The sequence below is a fragment of the Podarcis melisellensis genome (assembly GCF_964234715.1).
Source record: "Podarcis melisellensis genome assembly, chromosome: 10".
Classification (NCBI taxonomy): domain Eukaryota; kingdom Metazoa; phylum Chordata; class Lepidosauria; order Squamata; family Lacertidae; genus Podarcis; species Podarcis melisellensis.
Genome location: NC_138542.1, coordinates 28,096,790 through 28,118,696, shown reverse-complemented (window position 1 = coordinate 28,118,696; position 21,907 = coordinate 28,096,790). Strand labels below are relative to the sequence as shown.

The following is a 21,907-nucleotide window of genomic DNA, read 5'->3' as shown; positions in this document are numbered from 1 at the left end:
GAGAAATGAGTTAATGGGAGAGTTTGTACATTCACCCCTCTGCTTCATAGGCTGAGATATCAACGAGCCTTTTGCCTGCACTTGCAGCCCCTTTATTCCTTCCTTCATGCGAACTGGCAAACCTACCAGGAAGTCTTCCATTTGCTACAGTTTCCCATTTCACTCAAACCAGGAAACTATGGTTAACAGCTTTAGAATAAACCATTACTTTAATATTCTGTCTTGTTCTGCAGCTGTTGAGTTCAGATAAAACAGAAAACCGTAGTTAATAGCAGACTTTAGGATTTGTTTGCTAACTCACACAAAGGAAGGAGCAGGGGAAATTTTTTTTTTGTTCATATCACAATAGACATCATACGCCTAGAAGCAAGGGCTTTTCATTCAGTGCATGTTGTCTTATGGCCACAGCACATATTGCAAAATAACTGTCTGCCTGGTTGAGCAAACCTTTCCTGTGTTGACAGCCTGAGGCAGGTCTAATGCCAATTGGCATGGCTTTGCCCCTCCACCCCTGGCATAGCTCTTAGCACTTGGGCAATCCTTTTCTTAATAACTCCCACCAAAAAGTGATGTTTGCAGACTCCTGTGGCTGAGATTCAAGAAAGGCAACTTCATATTAATAGCTGTTTACTTATACCTGTCCTGGGAAACAGTATCTTTTTGAGCAACTAGTCACTTAATAGGGGGTGGGAAAACCCCAACTGTATAAAAATATGAGAATTCAGGGTAAAAAAAGTGATGCTATCCTGTCACTTTTGAAAATGTTTTACAGGGCCTGGTACGTGGATGGGAGGCTTCTTGTCGTAACAGTGACATTCTGTATAATCCTTCCCTTGTGTCTTCTTAAAAATTTAGGTAAGGATAGATACCTTCTTTAGTTTGAAGTATGGTTCTTAGACTTAATATTCAGGGTGTATTCCAATCATGGAAGGCCACATTCTGTTTCAAGCATATTCCTTAGCTCCAGAATAAACTATGCACAGGGAACCTTATAATATAAGAAGCCTAAGGTACAATTTGGTACTGTCTGAATACATCTGGCTGTCTGAACCTGAGACAAAATAATGTCGTCGCTTGGTATTTTCTATTTCTGAACACTGATTATGGCCAAAAAAAGTTTTCTTTCCCCCTGAGGCAATGTAAATAAAGTTGGCTAGTCTCTCTCCCTCTTTCTCTCTCGCTCTTTTAAAAATACTGTTAACATATATTTTGTTCCTAAAATAAGGGAAGGTTCTGTTAAACATCACCTTTAAGAAAAGGTGACCAATTCTACATAAAGCACAGACTAGTAAACACCTCGGGACATTCATTAGTCTAAGATATTTTTAATTGACTTTGACACTCACCAAGCCTGGCTTGAGAACCCTCTTTCCACAGTTTCGCTTTTTGCCAACCCTTCACTCCTTGCTCTGTACGAGGCCTCAGCAATTCAGCTTCTAGCTGCCTGTTGCTGCCATGTCTCCAGACAACCTTTCCTTCTCCAGAAGCCAAACTAGTGCACTGAAAAATGCCCATTTGTTTTTCATGGTATATTACATGATATTTAACTGGATTTCTCCATTCAGGGAAAACCCTATAGACTTTTCACTGTGCATTTGAAGACAGGATAAGAATGTGACAACAAAATTGTCTTTCGCAGTCAAGAACCCTCTGTAATTCCACTTGATGTTTGCTCCTTAATGAATCATCTTTCCTCCCGCAAAGATTGAATTGTTTGAGCCAGGATTCTAAAAATATAAAGATATGCTATCAGAACTCTTGGTGTTACTCCTGCTTCAACATGGAGAAGCATTGTGTCCTTTTGAGTGACACAAATGGTTGCCAAAAATAAGAATCCTATTGAAAAGCTAACTGACAGTGCAATCCTAACCATGTCTACTCTGAATTCAGTGGTAAATGGAGTTAGGTTTACAGCAATAATAATTAACATGTAAGTGCTTTTTGGTGGCACCCCTTACACACACACACACACACCTGCCACGTCACCCTGCTCCTGGTTATATAAATCAACCAAATAAAAAACAATTTGGTCAGCTGGTGGTGCTAACCTTCTTTCACCCATATAGCTGCTGCTTACTAAGAGGTAGAGAGGGGGTGAGGTGGAGGGGAACTTGTTCCATTATAAACGTACAGCAAGAACTAATCTGATGCTCTCATCAGTGTGTTTGCACCATGCTGACTTCATTGCTGCCTCTTCCTCTACCTCCTGGTAAGCACGGGCAACATGGGTGACAGAAGGTCAGGTCAACTCCCTTGCCAGCTGCTCCTGGCTTTGTCTGAAAGCCAGTGTCTTTGAAAAATATTTGTAACAAAAGTGGCATAGGTATTCCCTGCATGTTATTGGAATATGTTCCATATTATTCACCAGAACTTAAAACATTTAACCTGTTAGTAATTTAATAAATGTGAATGAGTTGCTGGATAAGTTTTCCTTTGATTTTATCTCAGGGTATCTCGGCTACACCAGTGGATTTTCCCTGACTTGCATGGTATTTTTTCTCATAGTGGTAAGTTCCGCTTGGTGTTTCGGTTAGAATGAAATTATTAACTTCCAGCATCAAGTCATTTGTTTTGGATATTTTTTCAATGGTGGTCCTTTATCCCAGGTTGTATACAAGAAATTTGAAATTCCTTGTCGTCTGGATGAGAAAAATGCCACTGCACCTCTGTCTCCAAACTCTAGCATTGCCTATGTGGATACGTGCCAACCCAAGTATGTCACCGTTAATTCCAAGGTATGTTTCTTTCCACACCATTTTGTCATTTTGTTCCACATGCCAGCAGCTAGACTGTGCAAGAAATCCTAGGCAAACACAAGTTTTCCAACCAGAGCAAATTACATTTTTATCTGGGTTTTGTTTCCGAGGATGAAGAGTTCAAAGAACTGGGGAAAATTTTGACAATAATTTTGAACAGCAGATTGCATAGGAAAATATGTGCAGCCAATCAGATGTAATAATCATATTAGCAGAAACACCAACACTATAGTTTCCCTTGTATTCAAACATCATTGTATATGCTTGTTATTTAACAGGTGTTCCCAGTCCCGTGAAAGCCATGTTTTTCTAGGCAGAGCTCCTAAGGTTTCAAATCATGGCAAAAACGCAGTAGGTTGTATCCAAAGGTTTCCATCCACAAACAGAAAGTCACCTTTCCTGAGAGCAAGGGAACCTTTGGATTCCATTCCATTTCATGGGACTTTCCTTGGTCATTGCACTGCAGTGCTGGTATGCATGATATGCAACTATAAAAAAAACCAGGAACCCCACCAGAGCAAAACGTTGACAATCCCAGTTGAAGAGCACAGAAAATTCAAACTTGTATATTGGAAACGATGACGATTTTCGTAATGACATTTGGAGGGACTAGGTCTCTCCCTCCTGACTCATAGTTTTGTTTTTGTTTTTCAAACAGACCGTCTACGCTTTGCCTACCATTACATTTGCATTTGTGTGCCATCCCTCGGTCCTTCCAATCTACTGTGAACTTAAAGAGTAAGAGAGAAACCATTGTTTTGTTATTAAAGCAAACTGCTTTGTCTGTAAGAGCGTTAGTACTGAGTCGCACTCTGCACTGCTAAGAGAAAAGAACTTTAATTTGAGAAAAGCAGCATCTAGGAAGACTTGGCTCACCCAGGGGGTTTGAGGGTGGCAACATAACAAATATGGGGCTCTCCTTAGATCTACACAGCGGTTAGCAGAGACACAAACAGTGTGAACAGTCACTTTATACGAGGCAATGCCAGAGCGCAGCCAATAACTGGTGTCTGTCTCAAAGGCAGCTATATCTGGTACAGGAGCTAGCAGCATTGTCGATGTTCTTTTCTGGAGCTTTCAATCTTATATGCTTTATACCAGCTTCCATTTTCAAAAAGAAAGAAGAATAGCTGCTAACACGGTGCTACTTACAAGAACATTTGGAAGGAAAAAGTTTGCTGAATTCTGAGATTAGCTGAGGCCTCCTCTGTTTTGTGAATGTGTGGACCATATAAAAAGTCCTTAACCTTACATAGATTTCAGGGTCATTTCAAAATGTTGGTGCTCCAGGAATCTCCAGCTAGAGCTGGCACCTTATAATTGTGCAACGTTCCTATAATGGATGCATTTATACAAAGATAGTGGACTCCTCACAGGAACTGCTTAACTGAGGCAGACTAATAAGTCATCTAGTCTGGTGGTCTGTACAGTGGCTGGCAGCCCTGCCCTGAACTGCTATTTCCTAGAAACCAAAAGTGTTAGTTATCTCTAAAACAAGAAGAGTTAGTTATTGAACCTAGCACCTTAAGCAAGCAATCCACATGGACCTTTCCTTACTAGATTGGACTTGATACTCTGTTGGAAGGTCTGTAGCAGAGAGGGGGGAAATTACCACTCCCCACCCAGGAATCAAGGGCTCCCTAAATTAATTGGAGATTTGTTTTCCTGGTCTTCGCTAAACTTTAAAAACCACAATGCCATTGTTACCTCTTTTTACCTTAATTGTGTGGGCTTCAAACCTTAATTGTTGTGTTTGTTTTTAAGTAAAGGGGTCATGGTTCCTTACATATAGGGAAAGCCACCTATAAACCAGCCCTTTAATCGTTACCATCTCAAGAAGGTGGACAATGAAGTGGTATGGTGTGGGCAGTTGTTTACCCCAAACCATTTCCCTACAGTGCTCCTCCTTGAGATCTCAGACTTGTTCCTGTTAAATGGCATACATTCAAGTATAGTTGCAATTATTCCATAACTTCCCCCATTGCCCCATTTATTTTTTTTCAGTCGTTCGCAGAAGAAAATGCAGATGGTTTCAAGAATCTCTTTCTTCGCCATGTTTGTCATGTACTTCTTGACTGCTATTTTTGGCTATTTGACATTTTATGGTAAGTGACTATTTTTGGCTACTCACCTCTTGTGCTTTTCAGTACATTTAGAGAAAAAGAAACTAAAAGGTGTGTTTGTTTGTTTCTGTCTGTTTTCTGAATTTTGTAAATGGTTGAGGTGCTGCTTTCTTGTTTCCTCACTGTGCACAGAAGGTAACGTCAAAATTGAGATATCTTCTGCTTATTTGAAAGTGGCATTTCCTTGGCCCTTGACATCATACTTGTATTCCCAAGTGTTTGGGGACAGGGAAGTACACAAACCAGAGCACTGCCCCCAGTCACTTCATTCTTAGGAGGGGGGAACATCTGCCTGGGCCCACTGGGTAGGGATGGAGCAGTTATCCTAGCTTCTTAGCGGGATGCTTGCTGTTGCTTAACGAGAAGAAAAAGGAATGAGAGGTCAGTGCGGTGCAGATGCATCATCAGAAATGCCAGATGGGATCTGTCAGTGCATTTGCACATCACTGATCTCCTTGAAACCTCACCCCTCTCCCTTCTGGTAAGCAACTGTGGCCCACCTGCCAGGAAGCAAGTGTAGCACCTCTGCTTCACCTGACGATCTATCTGCTTCTTCCCCCCAGCCAATTATATGAAAGGAGCAGGGAAAACCTACTATTCATACTTTAGCTTCAGGTTCTTGAGTGAGTAGGAGGGAAAGTGGAGTGACTTGGGACAATAAGGGGAGGAAAATATGTAGTAGGGAAAGTCGGGTGTCACAGGAGTCAAAGGAGAGAGAGTAGGGGAGAAAATGGAGAGAGAGAGAGAGAGAGAGAGAAGACATGCACACACAACACACATCAGATCTAGTAATAATAGATCCTCTTGAAATTGCATCGTAATTTCATGGGTTCTTTCTCTCCTCTCCCCAAAGGTCCACAGCACTCTCAACACTCCAATTTTGCCCCAGGAGCAAAAGCCCCTGGTGGTCCCTAGACTTCAGAATAATCTCGTAACATTCCATTAATTTGAATACAGCGAGTGAAAACAGTTGTATTTATAAATAAAATTACTGTTTAAATTGTCCTAATATCCCAAGTTACAATAATTTCATGATTTTTTTTTGGTAAAATGTCACACTTTTTTGCATTGCTTGCGCTTGCAACCTGTTTGATTTAAACCACAGAGCCTAAGACTTGCCAATCAAAAGATCGGCGGTTCAAATCCCCGTGACGGGGTGAGCTCCCGTTGCTCGGTCGCTGCTCCTGCCAACCTAGCAGTTCAAATGCATGTCAAAGTGCAAGTAGATAAATAGGTACCACTCCGGCGGGAAGGTAAACGGCGTTTTCGTGCACTGCTCTGGTTTGCCAGAAGCGGCTTAGTCATACTGGCCACATGACCCGGAAGCTGTACGCCTGCTCCCTCGGCCAATAAAGCGAGATAAGTGCCACAACCCCAGAGTTGGCCACGACTGGACCTAATGGTCAGGGGTCCCTTTACCTTTTTAACTGAAGCAAATGCTCCAAGTATTTGGGCTCTTTTCCTCTCACTTCCTCGCTGCTTTCAGGCCCAGGCAGATTGGTGGTTCACACCCACACTGGACATTAGCACAACTGGGAACTGAGCTCCACTGAAATGAATGGGACTTACTCTCTGGCAAGTGTACATCAGGTTTCAGGCCGAATTTGATCTTTGCGGTTCAGTGGAGCATGAGTTAAAACGCTGTATTCGATCCAGCCTGCTTCACCGCCATCCCCATTGCCTGCAGATTAGTCACTTGTTGTTTGAGGTGGCTCTTGCCAAGTGACAGCTTCTATGAATTAATTGCTTAATTGCTGGAACAGTTCTCTCTTTGTCTTCTCTGCAGAAACTGTGTCGTCAGATCTGCTTCACAAGTATCAGAATAAAGATGACATCCTCATCTTGACAGTCCGTGTTGCTGTCATAGCTGCAGTCATCCTCACAGTCCCAGTGTTATTTTTCACTGTAAGTCTGAGGCTCCTGTTCACTTGGAGATGTCTTACCATTTCCTAGGAACAACTATCAGATTGCTGCATAGATTCATTTAGATTTGGTCCTGCTGACGGTGGCCTACAGTTTAAAATCAACCCCCTGCCCCACCCCCAGAAAAAGTGCAAGTAAACAATAGCAGTGCCATGAAGTCCTGAGCCACTCCAGAGCCAGCGATTGTGGCATGGATGTTGAAGACCCCCATAACCAGCAGTCCTAGAGTCCTCAACACCACCTCCAAGACCAGCTCTTGTCAGCTCAGGCAGGGAGACTGCTGGGCAGTGAGGCAGGTGATAGACTAGCAGAATCTGTCCTGATTGCCCTTAAGTGGCTCAGAACCGCCTCTCCCCATTTGAACTGACCTGGACCCTGCAATCATCATCTGAAGCCCTTCTTTGTGTGCCTCCTCCATGAGATGTCAGGAGGGTGGAAACACGAGAACGGGTCTTTTCTTCAGTGGCTCCCCATTTGTGGAATGTTTTCCCCAGGGAGGCTTGCCTGTCACTTTTGTTACCTATCTTTAGGTGTCAGGCAGAAACATTCATCTTCTTACAGGGCTTTGGCAACGTTAAGCAATCCGTAGCCTTTTAAACTGTGGGGGATATTGTTTTTGTTTGCTATTATTCTTTACATTGTTGTGTTTTTTATGTTGTAAACTTCCCTATGATCTTTGGATAAAGGGCAGCATAGAAATTTAATTTAAAAGCAAATAAATTAATGCAGGATAGTGCCTGTGAATTCCTAAGTGGGCACTATCCCATTCCACAGTATGGGCTCAGTTAGGCAGCGGAAGGCAGAAATGTGACATATCTTGGTGCAGGAAAATGTTCATCCTTTCCTGTTGTGAGTCTGATTTGCTAAGCTCTAGGAGAGGAAGAATGAATTTCACCCTGGCAGAAGAGTAATTAATTTTGACACTAGAACAAATGATGTTAACATAAAAAGCCTGCAGCTGTAATAAATAGCATCTGGTGGAAATGCAGATAGTATGTTCTCTTTCTCTCATTCTCACAAACACATTACCATCTCTAACAGTGCAATCCCAACCAAATTTTATCAGAAGTAAATACTGTTGAATTCAAAAGAACTTACTCCCAAGTAAATGATGTTAGGATTGAAGCCTAAGTTCTCTAGAATGAATGTGGAGTCAAGCAAATCTTAAGTGCATTATACAATACCATGGAGGGAATTAGTAAGGGAAACTATGCAAATTTTGATTTCAATAGCTCTTTCCCCCCCTCTTTACAGGTGCGTTCTTCTATATTTGAGCTTACTAGAAAAACCAAATTTCACTTGTGCCGTCACGTTGTGGTTACGGTGATTCTTCTGGCGATCATTAACTTGTTAGTTATTTTCATACCTTCCATGAAGGATATTTTTGGAGTTGTAGGTACAGTATTCAAATTATATTTGATTAAGAAATGCCTTTTATTGTGGGTCACATCAACTAGTCTGTTATAACAAAATCTATGTGCTTGGTTTGCCACAGGGGTAACTTCTGCCAATATGCTGATTTTTATTCTCCCGTCATCACTTTATTTAAAAATCACCCACCAAGATGGATCAAAACTGATTCAGAGGATTTGGGTAAGTTTCAGAGATCAGGAGCTATCTCAAGTTTTGTCCCAGTAGCCATTCCTAAACTAAGTCTGTAACTAGTCCTCCAAGAGCATAAAATATTTCTGCTTGGCTTTGATGAACATTCTCATTTGGTTAACCTGTTTATGAAAATAAGTTCTGCTAGCTGAACTACTTTTCCCCTTTTGGTTCTAGGCCTCTCTCTTTTTGGCATTAGGAGTAATGTTTTCCCTGGTGAGCATTCCTCTCGTCATCTATGACTGGGTGCATTCAGGAGACACTGCTGAAGGCCACTGAAGTTAATGGGACATTAAGAAGAATACATTTCCATTTTGCTACTCACACCAAAATCATTATTGTCCCATTTTGTTAATATGCCCATCCACTCTTTGTGAGTATCCTTCATGAACTCAAAACAATGGAATACCAGTAGGATGCAATGTTCTACTGTGGGTTGCAGCCAACTAAGTATTACTCAAGAGTAGTCTCACTGAAATTAATGAATACAAGTTAGTCATGCCCATTGATTTCAGTTGGTCTACTCTGAATAGGACAAAGATTGGCTACAACCCAATCATTTTATGTTACCTTATTTTAAATGTTATCCTTCATGTTCCCACAAGCTACTGGTTCAGTTTTAAGTTTATGGTGGTGGTCAGTACAATTTTGCATACTCATAGATTTGTCCATTGGTCACTGGTGTTCTGTGTGTGGTAACTGACACTAAAATAATTGAGGATATATACTTGCAAATTAATATATCAATTTGTTTTCAACTACAATCAGTTAACCAGCCTTGATCAAACTATAGCCCACTTCCTGGAGATAAGTTTACCTCTATCTGATTGTTCTTGTCCAGCAGTGTGCTTAGTGGATAGATAATCTACCATTAGGCCACATATGTACGTAATCTATAGGGTCTTTGGTATCTGTGAACAAAGCCTGTACACTATTAAGCCTTAGTAGATCATCCCTACCAGAAGTTGTCTTTTGCACACTCAGTTTGTGAGTTCCATGTATGCATGTTTGGTTTATTTTTAAAGAAATGGTTTGTGTTCAGATAGTTGTCCCCTTTTGACCAAACTGCGGGAGGCAGTGGAGGACAGAGGTGCCTGGCGTGCTCTGGTCCATGGGGTCACGAAGAGTCGGACACGACTAAACGACTAAACAACAACAAGTTGTCCCCTGGAGATGTGAATAAATTCATAAGGTTGATTGCTGCCAATTATAGAACTGTTGATTTCAGTCTGGAGCTGCGGAGCACTCAGTCTGGTCTGGTGAACTGCTGGAAGGGTGTCCTAGAAAAGAAGGGAAGATTTGCCTAGGCTTTGGCCCAGGAGTTTAAAAGCAGGATACACTTCTGAATCACAAATGGTTATGAAGCTGAACATGAACAGACTCAGAACGGGTGTTTGTCTCAGCTAAATAAGTGCTCTGACAATCATTTGAAAGCAATGCCACAAATAAAAGCCCTGATGGAACTTCAGGAAATGGACCTCAGGCCGACCACTGAAAAGTGAGCATGCAGAGCTACGGCAAGCTTTCAGGTGAACAGAGCAGACCCTGTTCCCTCTGAAATTTGTCGTTGGTGAAGGCAGCTATCACCAGAACACTATGAAGGATTGCAGTGGAGGTCACAGACAGACATCTTAACTGCCAGCCCTTGGTAGCTTTTGCGTATTGTGTTAGAAATTCTTGCGTGTGTATTTCCCGGTTTGCATTTGAGTTTGTGTGGTGGGTGTGTATGCTATAGTGTAGCAGGCAGCCAGGCTCCACAGGGTTATAAAGTTCACTTGGCTATATCCCCCCCCCCACCCATGAACCTTACAGTGGAGGCAGGGAAAGCTCTCTCAGCCTGACGAGGGAGAAGGGTTGGGTGAAAAGCCACTGCTTAAACAGAGTGGATGTAGGCAACCATTTACCAACTGGAAAGTTAGCGGTTTGCATATATGATGCATGTTGTCCTTTCAAATAATAAGGAGACTCTTACCACATATCAGGTGAAGATGTGCAGGAATTGATCACCTGTATCCAACCTCATTCAGCCTCTGTTCTGATGACAGGCTCTATGGGAATTAGAATCTGTATCAGTAGCCTTCGACTTTTTCAGACCCAGTCTCATCTTTAAACTTAAACTCTTTGTAGATTTAAAAGCTCTTGCGTATTTCTCCAAAAAGCTGTGCCCCGTTTTCTAGATTGCATTGATAACAGTATCACTTGGATTGAAGCTTTCAGGCACTGAAATGAAAGCAAGCAGGTTCAGGTGTGATTGAAGTGTATGACAGATAAATCTCCTTGGTGCCATAGTGATATTTGTAAATTCAGATGTTTAGTTTTCTACACACTACACGCCCGCCCACCCCACAAGAACATAAAGCTAAAAGGAGAGTGTACCAGCAAGGCAGAGAAATAGTAAAAGAACTACTGAGGAAGTAATAAGTTTCATCTCAGTGCCTTGTAAGGAAAGACAGTTTGAAAACCACCTCAAGCAATTAAATGTAACATGGCAGAGAAACTGGGGAGACTTTGTTCTCCAGCCATTGTCCACAGAATACAGAAAGTTGTAACTGTCTTCAATCTGAAGGGTCACAGGATGATCTTTCCGCATACACAGATACCCCCACACTGCCTGTTAAGCTGCTCCTAAAACTCAAGAGACTAGCCTTCTATTGAGTAGAAGGATCTGTGGTCCATTAAAAAAGAAAAGAAAGCAATGACATGTATGCCTGTGTGTATGTGCGTGCTCTCTTGGTTGTACCCTGAGTTACTGCAGTGCCTGTTATCCAATATAGACACCTGTATTTCTTCTTTAAAAAATAAAATAAAATCATTATAATTGCATTTGAGGTGTTCTGCAATGAAAATTTCTGGATCACAGTTATCCACCCTTTGGATCAATCAGTGTTTGTTTTATCCAGTTCAGGCTCTGGGACAATTATCCTACTGATATGCAGCCCACCTGTATATTTTTTAAACCAAAACTCATGATAAACTGTACATATTTCATAGTACTATTTCATAACTGCTTTTATAAATATTTTGCCTCTTTTCGGAATGTGTAGGACTTTAGAATGTGATATTATTTATCATTTCTGCAAAGTGCTTTATAGATAGTATCTTGTTCATCTGCAAAACCACATTGTGAAGTAGGTCAGTTAAGAGTTCCCTATTGCAGAGTGGAGGCCAGGGGAGGGAATGAATTGTTCATGGCTGAGCGAGGATTTGGACTTAGGTCTCCAATTCAAGTCCAGCATTTTGTCCATTAGACTATTTTGAAGGATGGTACAAAAAAGCAAGTTGCTGTTGGGTTCAAACTGACACATGAAACTGTGTACTAGGTTTTGTTTTTGTCTTAAACGCTGATGTAAAATGGCCTGGTGATTCCTAGAGACTCTTGGGATTCACCGTAATATTGTGATACGCTTGCAAATAAATTACCAAATGGATGAATAATGGAGAATAATAAGTACACAAGGTGTTAGGGTTGGGGTAACTCTCAGGGTCTTGAGATGAGATTCACAGGAACATTGTCAACATTAAATGATAGTCGGTTCCCCTCAGTTTGGGAATAACTAATTTTGGCAGTGGTGTAGCACATTTCAAGCAAAGCCACAACATCCAAGCCATTAATTCATTGCCCAGGCTATCTTGATGATGATGAATTCTAATTAAAGCTACAGCATAATTGATTTTTTAGGTCACAGTTCCAGCTTTTTGGTTTTCTATGCCAGCCTCAATTTACTCCTTCCCTATCCTTCTTTTGTGCATGTTGATATTGACTAGGAGCTCTGTTTTTATTAACTTGAATTGTTTTAAAAGGGAATTAGGGGGGGAAATCATGGAACGTAAGTCTATCAACAGCAGCTAGCCATGATTACAAAGCAGAAGCTCCATGTTCCAAGACAGGGAATGCAAATCATTGAAGGGCAAGAGAGAGCTGGTACCCTTCAGTACCTGCTGGGACGATCTCCTGAAGGCCTCTAATGGCAAACAGGATGCTAGACTAGGTGGGACATTGGACTGATTTAGCAGGAGCTTAATAGCTGGCTATAAAGGTCTTTTCCAACCATAGCTGATAAAGCACAGTACATGTGCAATTGCTGTAGAGGATCCAAATACCTCCCCTCGTCCCCGGCAGTATGTCTGTTGCAGGAATGTCATGTTTCCCCATCACAATAATTTGTCCCTGGGGTTGGGGAGAGAATGGGAGGGGGAAAGCAATGGGTAGCAAAACTTGCTCCCAGTTGCATTGCATATGACGTTGCACTATTGCTTGAAAACCAAATACAATCCGGATGAAATACAGACAAGGATATTGCATATGCTTTTCCTTGGTCCCCCAGTTCCACAAACTTCTTTCTGAACTTTGGACAATATCACAGTAGAATGTATTGGCTTAGGTGGGTTTTTATAAAACCTCTCAGATCTCCTCTGTCCAGGGATCTTTCTTTATTCGGAAGTGAGCATTCCTGAGAGTGCTTGGCATCAGGAAAGCATTTCCTTTTGTTTTGGTTTTTTTAAAAAAACACACAAAACTGAATGTGCCCATTGTTTCTCAATGTAAGGCCTTCTGTTATCAAATGTGATGATAACATTGAATGCCTTTGTCAAACACAGGGCTGGCAGGACCTTGATACTCACATGCTGTACATATATCCCCTAAGTCTGATTTTTTAAAAAACAGCAGCAGCAACAAAAAGAATCTATGCAGTTGTGTTGTATTGTAGGAAACGTTTCATTTGTGTATGTATATATATATATTGTAAATAAATAGGATGCTTCTATTTTTGCAGTTGTGTATTCCGTAAAATGAAAGTGCTGAGGTAGACTGTCCATAAGAGTTATTTAAAAAACAAAAAACGTGTTTGTAGCCAAATCTGAATAGTAGCATCAAAGCCTTAGCTCTCGACTTCACTGAATTTGTCCTCTCCCACTTTTACTCTGTCCAGTTCTATTCTACCATGTAATGAAGTTGCCTAAAGCAAATCCTAAGCTTATATAATGGTATTGTTTACTGTAACACATTTCTAAGAGCACAACTCAATGAACTGCCATACTATCTGCCATATATTTCTCTTTGTTATCTGGGAGTAAAATGTAATACTTTTGCAGTGCCCTCTAACCTTCTATGAATCTGTGCTGTGATACAGAGCTTCACGTGTGCTTGGATGTGTCCATAAAAAAAGAAACTACCTTATATCGGCTCAAACCATTGGCCCATGTTTACCCATTTCTGTCTGCTCCAAACTGGCAGCCGTTCCACAAAGTACAAGGAAGAGGTTTTCCTCTGCTGCTTGAGATCCTTCAATTAGAAGTGAACCTGAAGCAATATGCATGCGGTCCACCAGTGCGCTTGTGGTTCATCCATCTCCTACATACAACATTTCCAGTCCCCACTAGACACTTTAGCTATACATTGGGAAGGGGGGCTGCTTGCAGACTCAACCACAATAGATCTTCAAATCAGGATGCTTGAGTGGAATCCATCAAGTTCTGCTGTTGACCAGACTCCCATTTTAAATGCTCTTGTATAAGAAAGAAATAAAGGATATTAACAGCAATGGATGCAAATGGAAAAACTTCCATGTTGCGTAGTGATTTGTGGCCAACAGTGCAACCACTAAGCTGGAATACTAAAGGATCCTCAAATGATGAAATTCTAAAGACACCATAAGAAGTAGCGGGGTGGGTAGGCGGGTGTGAAGGCAGCCCCTGTACAGAGCAGGCAATTTTATATACTGTATTTTTTGCTCTATAAGACTCGCTTTTTCCCTCCTGAAAAGTAAGGGGAAATGTGTGTGCGTCTTATGGAGCGAGTGCAGGCTGCGCAGCTATCCCAGAAGCCAGAACAGCAAGAGGGATTGTTGCATTCACTGCGTAGCAATCCCTCTTGCTGTTTTGGCTTCTGAGATTCAGAATATTTTTTTTCTTGTTTTCCTCCTCCAAAAACTAGGTGCGTCTTGTGGTCTGGTGCGTCTTATAGAGCGAAAAATACAGTGCAATGTCAACACTGCTTATCAATCTGGCACTGGGTTCAGTACACTATTTTGAGGGCAAATGAGCTGCAGGGGGCAGGGAGTGGCATTTCTTTGTTGTCGCTTGTGCCCACCCAAAAAAGCACCATAGACCTGTGTTTGTGAGTGTGCACACATACCATAGCCCTCTTAAGCTCTGAATCACAGCCTACAAGTGGGATCAGTTCTGTCAAAGATAGTTTTGTATGAGAGCCCAAGGAAATTATGCACCATGTTCAAAGAAGCACTGAAGGCCATTTTGCTAGCAGCATTGATTGTTTGTTCGGTCTGTTTGCTGGGACATAAGCTGGGCCTTAAGTAGAACTGTGCTATGTGGCAAGCTGACTGTGTGCTCTCAGCACAGCGATGAATCTTACCAGCTGAATTGGTCCTTCATTTACCATATTTTTTGCTCTATAAGACTCTCTTTTTCCCCTCCTAAAAAGTAAGGGGAAATGTGTGTGTGTGTTATGGAGCGAATGCAGGCTGCGCAGCTATCTCAGAAGCCAGAACAGCAAGAGGGAGATTGCTGCTTTCACTGTGCAGCGATCCCTCTTGCTGTTCTGGCTTCTGAGATTCAGGATATTTTTTCTCTTGTTTTCCTCCTCCAAAAACTAGGTGCATCTTGTGGTCTGGTGCGTCTTATAGAGCGGAAAATACGATAAATCAAAATTGTGGTCACAAATATCTTACGTAACATATTTTTAAAGCTGGAATACCTTGTTATTCAGTATTTCAGTGTTGTCCTACTGGTTTCTAATGGATCGTTATACATTTACCAGGCTTATTTTGTGAGTATGAAATGGCAGGACCTGAAGCAGCACAATTTTCCAATGAGCACAAATATCAAATGTAGGGGTGGGGGTATGTAAGCTCTTGCTTTTTAAATTACTGTATTGTTTATTCTCTAGTGCTGCAGATAATCCAACAAATTCGGTTTAAAAAGTGAAAAATATCCCATTAAGAACTGAATGTACATTGTTTACATTAAACCAGTTTTCTAAAGTCCTAAGCTATGTTTTAAGCTGAGTGGTGTCCACTCAGGTTATTAAAAAAATACTATTAGAAACATTTTCCTCTGGCTTCTGTGTCATTGTTATCTGTGCTGTTCATATTTAATGATATACATGTAAATGGTGATCTGTGTAAATAAAAACAATGTAATTCTGGAATTTTCTGTTTTCAGTATAATTTTTAAATATAAAAGTATGGTCTGAAACAATTAGATGCATTAATCTTAAGAGAAGATTTAGATCCATTAACCACACTTTGGGTGTTAATGCCCTAGTGTTCCTCAACATGGGAGTGAGGACACAACACCTAGTCTTTGAAAGAAAAGTGCAACCATTTGTAGTAGCAGCCTGTTGTCTTGTAGACATTTTGGACTCAAGTCCCATCATACCCAGCAGGAGTTGTAGTCCAAAATGTTTAGAAGGCAACAGGTTGTGGAAGTCTGGTCTACAATAATTGGGTCTTCACTCACACAGCTGTACACAAAAGTGCTTTGCTGAAATGCTGTTTTAATGAAAATCAGGGAGCAAGGTGACTCGACACATCCCAGATACTGCCCTCATGTTGACCAACGAGAGCGTTAACTTCAAAACAGAGCTTCAGTTGGAGAAGCTGAAGTAGCAGTATTGCTATGGTTCTCTGCCTTGGTCAAGAGGGAAAATGCAGGAAATGTATGCTGCACAGTTTTGTCAGGTTTAACCTTCATCCTGAACCAGCTCTGAAATGGATAACAAACCGGGTATCCAGGAAGGATATGATGTATGATGGCAGATCAACAACTGGTCATCTGCAACCTTTAGGATGGTGACTAAGGTCTTTGTATTCCAGGGGGTGTTTGAGAGGACAGGAATTGCTGTCTGCTCAGCTGAAGTTTTTATGGCTCCTCCTCTGGGAATCTTTGATCAGGTTTGCTATTCTGAAACTTCAGCCTTCATTTTAGCTGGCCTGGCATCATATTTGGGCAGCTACTGAGTCCCAGGCTGTCCAGTAGGTCCTGCCTGCCTGCCTGCCTGCCTCTCCTCCCTCCATCCAGTGGCACTGCCACCAGTAGTACTACCAATAGGACTCACTGCACCTACAAAAATGACGATAATAAGAGAAAACTGATACACAAGATCATTGACATCTCAGTGTTGGTGCACAAGTTATTTAGATATTCAAAGGTGCCCAGTGGTTGCATACGCTTGCAAACAATAAACAGTTTTAATTGTGGGAGAAAGGTAGATAATTAAATCCTCCAGCTCTCCTCAGCCCTGCTTCCATCAGTTTTAACCAAAACATACCCCACCTCCCCTCCCCATTGCTTAAAAACAGTCACTAACAGCATGATCCTGAACGTATCTATGCATAAGTACATCTCATTTAGTTCAATGGGGCTTGTTCTCTGGCGAATGTGCTAAACCATGGCTCTGTGGATTTTGTTGCACTATAGCTCTTCTTATCTCTGACTATTGGTTATGCTGGCAGAGACTGATGGGAATTGGAAGTCCAACAATATTCAGAAAACCACAGGTTCCCTACCCCTGGTGTACAGGATTACAGCTTAAAGGAGCTGGCTGGTGGCCCTCTGACTGGCAACAACTCTCCAGGATTTTAGACAGATTTTCTCCCAGTCCTACTTGAAAGGATTGAAACTAGGACCTTCTGATCTGTTGCCCTTCCCCTTAAAGAAAGGGTATCTTCATATAGGAAAAGCCTTATCTAGTTCCATGTCAGCCTCAAGAGGCAAGTCTGTCAGCTTCCTAAAGATTCTCAGATTATGATTGACAGTTCCAAGAAGGTAATGGGGCTGAACAATGAATTTTCTACTGGGAATATCTAAGCATATTCCCATAGCTCTGAAGCCATAATTCTGATCCGAAGGACAATTTTAAGGTAAATATGTGGACAAATGGACATATTAATGGACCAATATTTTCAAACATGTTTAATTTTATCACTGAAGCTATAGTCTTAACTCCTGGGAGAAAGTCCCATGAAATGTAGTTAGACTTACTTCTGAATATGTGGTTTGAATTGTGCTATGAGGTAGAACTCCTTGCATTTATTCTTGTTTGTGAAAGTTCATTGGTGATGTGCAATAACCGTAAAGAACTGGTTTCTTCCACCCCTTCACAAATGCAGCCTTTCAAAGCTTTCTTTAACCAAGACTTTTCAAAGTAGACTGCTGAAATGCATGATACCCACTTTGATTAATTTCCCTTCCAGCCATTTTTGTTGTTGTTTACTTTGATTGGGTGGAGTGCTGATTACCTCATCTATTCTAATTAGTACATTGTGGATGGCTTAGGTTAGCAGAGATGATTCACTGGAGCAATGCCCTATTTTTCATGGACTTCTGCTTTCATTGAGGCAGTGTTTCAATGACGCAAAATTCACATTTGTCTTCTAGTTTTCTTCACCGCAAGAGTGTAACGAAAAGCATTCTCCCATCCAATGCCAATCTTTAATTAGACTTTGCAAGTCTTAAAATGGATTTTCTCCCCTTACTTAGTAAGTCATGAGGCTCTATGCTTCCTCTAAGCCTATAAAGGCAGAATTTTCTTCTTTGTTGCTTTTCATTTTATAAAATCATTTGTATTCTGCCTCTCTGAACATAGCCCACAGTGAGCAGCAAACATAAAAAAATGCATATAAAAAATAAGAACATCATCTTAGGTAGCATCTTAGGCCTCATGAGGCTGAGAATTTATTCTGGTGAAATGTCTAAATGGTTATTCCAGCAAAGTTAACAAAGTTCATTTATTTGTCTACAAAGCTATTTTCACTGCAAGAGCTGCTGTTCTATGTCTGATTGAGTGCAGGGAAATAACTTTGCTTCCATGGAAACAAATCTCGGCTGCTGATGGTGAGTAGATAGGACCATACTTTATGCTACCAAAATCTGTGGCTAGCTAAGTTTTCCCATACATTTTTTGCTATACAGATCAGCCTTACTCAACCCAGTGTCCTTCAGATGTTTGGATCTAGGACTCCCATCTTCTCCAGCCATAATGGCCAAGAGTTTTAGTCTTGAAGCACCTGAAAGGCACTAGATGGTGGAAGCCTGATATAGACAAATATATCATTACATTGAGTTCTAGCCTTAAGCATCATGGAACAATCACTAACTCGGTTTCTCTTTTAGTAGCCCAACAATTTCCTCATGTGTGACTAAGGATATCTGAATTCTAGTGTTGTTATATTTATTTTCCCAATGGTTCATTACTCCCCCCCCCGCCCCCCATGAGTTGCGGTTTCTAAAAAAAGCAGCTGCAATAGCTTTTCAGTTGTAACAGTATTAGATAAGAACTTGAGTATTGTTTGCTCTCTTCCTAGAGACAAATTATGTTGTGTATATTGATATCTTTGGGGTAACTGAACAGGCGTCATTACATACGTCAAACTACATCCTTTAATTGCAATGAGTAAACTGCAACATGAACTCCAGGTAGGAAATGTTCACTTCTCTAGAAGAACAAACTTGCCCTTTGCCAAAGGAAGGGACGGAATATGTCAAACATTTCTAATACTTGCTCTCCAAAGTTATTTAACAGCATTCTGGTCACATCACTCTAGTGTATAAATGTGTTGTGCAGAACTTTGTTGTTACATCTTATTAAAGAACTGAGCCAAGAAATCCAGACATGTTAAATATCACATAGCCTGCTGTTTCATCAGTGCTGGTTTGGTCAAACAGGAGGAATGGTGCGTCCAACTACATATATGTGTGTGTGTGTGTGTGTGTGTGTGTGTGTGTGTGTGTGTGTATAGCAGAAAGGACAATGAAAATAGGAAAAACGTTTTATATGCAAATATATACTGGTATGTAGGCAAGGATGCAACTAAAAACTAATCATCTAGCTAAAACATATATTTTGCAACATATATTCTGCACTCGACCAGAACTGGGTCTCACTTGCCACCAGTGATGTTTGGAAGCTTATGGACAGGCCTAATGAAATGTTGATACAAACTATAGTTATTTCTTTGCAGATATATGACCACACTGTAACAATTGTGTAGCCATTAAGTATATTTTTTATCATCTCAGAATGATCATATCTGATTTAAAGCCTGTTTTCCTTGTTTCCTTTATTTTTAAGCAATTATGTAAAAATTGATTTAGAAAATTGTTTTACTTAGGGGCCCCTCATAATCTGTAACTTACTATAGCTTACTGGCACTGTCCAGTAGCACCATAAGCAATAAAAATGCTGTCTGGAAGGGCCCTTAGGCTACAATCCTATACAGCTGTTTCGGGGAGTAAGTCCCATTGAACTCACTGGGTCTAACTTCTGAGTAGATATGTATAGGAATACACTATTCGTCTGCATTCAAACTAGTAGGAGCAGTTTATTTTCTTTGGATAACCTTCCAGCAGCTCTCATTTAAATTAATAAGCAATATTCTCAGGAAACATGATAAACTGATTGTTGTTGGACTTTGATCTCAGTGAGCAATTAACTGGCATGCTTCTGGCATTGACACCATAGCAGGGGTCAGCAAACTTTTTCAGCAGAGGGCCGGTCCACTGTCCCTCAGACCTTGTGGGGGGCCGGACTGTATTTAGGGGGGGGGGTGAACAAATTCCTATGCCCCACAAATAACCCAGAGATGCATTTTAAATAAAAGCATACATTCTACTCATGTAAAAACACCAGGCAGGCCCCACAAATAACCCATAGATGCATTTTAAATAAAAGGACACATTCTACTCATGTAAAAACACACCGATTCCCAGACCGTCCGCGGGTCGAATTTAGAAGGCGATTGGGCCAGATCCGACTCCCGGGCATTAGATTGCCTACCCATGCCATAGGGCCATGATCTTCATGCAAGAAGATAATCCAAAATGTTCCCGTCTGATGCAATAAGATCAGAGATATTGACATAAATGGGAAACATTATTTGCTTTATTGCAACATCCTCCTTGGCATTTTTTCAAAAAGAAAAACTTTCTTTTCACATCAGCCAAACAAAGGTTATCTTGGGGAAATGTAAATAAGAAGCTACACGGTAGTTTAGAGGTTCAGTTAGATCCATGACAATTAATCAGAAAATAGGACCAAACCCATTTAAAGTTGTTTCATGGCTGATCTGAGTTCCACTTCCTGTTTTACAATTAATCTAACAAGAGCTCCAGAGAAAGTGATGTAGCAACCTGACACTGCTACAATCTGACTACTTGTAGAAATGGTTCAGCATGTTGTCTGTGGGCAATGAGATTCCTTAATCCAAACCTCGCCTCCAGCATAAACACACACACTACGCAGTCATAAGGGGGAATTATACACAACCTTAAATACATCTTTGCATCCAAAGTCTGTGGGGTATTCAGTTGTATGTTTAACCCCTTAGGTAGAATTCCCCTCCCTCAGTGGCCATTTTGTTGTTGTGAGAAAGAAGTTGTATGAATCTGCACTAACCAACCCTCTTGTGTCTCCCCCCCATCCCAAATGACATTGCCATTCAATGGAAAATGAAGTCATGCTAGTTATCACTTGAATTGCCATATACATATACATATACATATACATATACATATACAGTTACCCTGCATAGCTTTTCATTCAAATGGTGGCCCCGGTGTGAAATAATATAGCAGGCTTTATATCTGTAACAATGCACACATAGACATGCCAGAAAGGAAGCAGCTAAAGTAAGCAGGATATGGTAGAATTTAAAGAAATAGCCCTGATATAATACACAGATGTGCATTGTGTCATTAAATAGTAATCAATTTAATTTCCGGCTGTGCTCATTTTGGAGCTTCAGAAAGGTGTGAAGAATCTCTGCAGTTACAGTGAGCTTAGATAATAAGTCTATTAATATTAGGCAGGCAGCTTAGTTGTACTATTTTTGATGCCTGCTGAAATCTTTGGCTAGGTTTTCCCCTTGGCTTTTAAATGCAGAATTTGGCTAAATAGTTTCATTAACTGGCTTACATTGATTACAGCCCATTTCTAAACATGTAGCATCTCTGACTGCAAACAAGAATAACCCTCTTTCTATGGAGCAGTATCATATTTTGTGACACTGTTTTGGCACATGAGTTGGTCCAACCCATGCCAAGAAGATTTTATGACCCACAAACTTACGCTCTCACTAAATTTTAAATATGTTTGTCATTCACAGTTGACAGGTTTGTAAGAGAGAACCCCATACAAAATATCTTATTAATGGTGTGATGTACTGCCATCTTGTGGCAGCATTTCTGCAACAGAGCTTCAGGATTCTACAGTGTGAAAATCACATAAGAAATTTCACTGAACAAGAGACCACAATAAAATAAGGATATATATCCAACTAGCAAAGTACTGAATGCTTCTTTTATCCCAGTGGAGCCAGAAAATTTTCCAGTGTGTAGCATACACAGACATTTTATTTTCATTTTCATTGTCTCAACTTTATCTTGTTGTTTGTTGTTGTTTAGTCGTTTAGTCGTGTCCGACTCTTCGTGACCCCATGGACCAGAGCACGCCAGGCACTCCTGTCTTCCACCGCCTCCCACAGT

The 21,907-nt window shown here is 40.9% G+C and overlaps 1 protein-coding gene across 2 annotated transcripts in view; it reads left to right on the top strand.

The window, feature by feature from the left end:
* SLC38A1 (solute carrier family 38 member 1) overlaps nucleotides 1–9,453 on the top strand; it is a 38,117-nt gene extending 28,664 nt beyond the window's left edge. For both annotated transcript variants that reach the window (XM_081928072.1, XM_081928073.1), the window contains 9 exons: nucleotides 773–855; nucleotides 2,449–2,507; nucleotides 2,607–2,735; nucleotides 3,415–3,494; nucleotides 4,761–4,861; nucleotides 6,666–6,784; nucleotides 8,057–8,198; nucleotides 8,298–8,395; nucleotides 8,582–9,453. In XM_081928072.1, coding sequence (XP_081784198.1) covers nucleotides 773–855; nucleotides 2,449–2,507; nucleotides 2,607–2,735; nucleotides 3,415–3,494; nucleotides 4,761–4,861; nucleotides 6,666–6,784; nucleotides 8,057–8,198; nucleotides 8,298–8,395; nucleotides 8,582–8,683 — 913 coding nt within the window. In that variant the 3' untranslated portion in view covers nucleotides 8,684–9,453. The remainder of the gene's footprint in view (nucleotides 1–772; nucleotides 856–2,448; nucleotides 2,508–2,606; nucleotides 2,736–3,414; nucleotides 3,495–4,760; nucleotides 4,862–6,665; nucleotides 6,785–8,056; nucleotides 8,199–8,297; nucleotides 8,396–8,581) is intronic.
* Nucleotides 9,454–21,907: the final 12,454 nt, after the last annotated feature.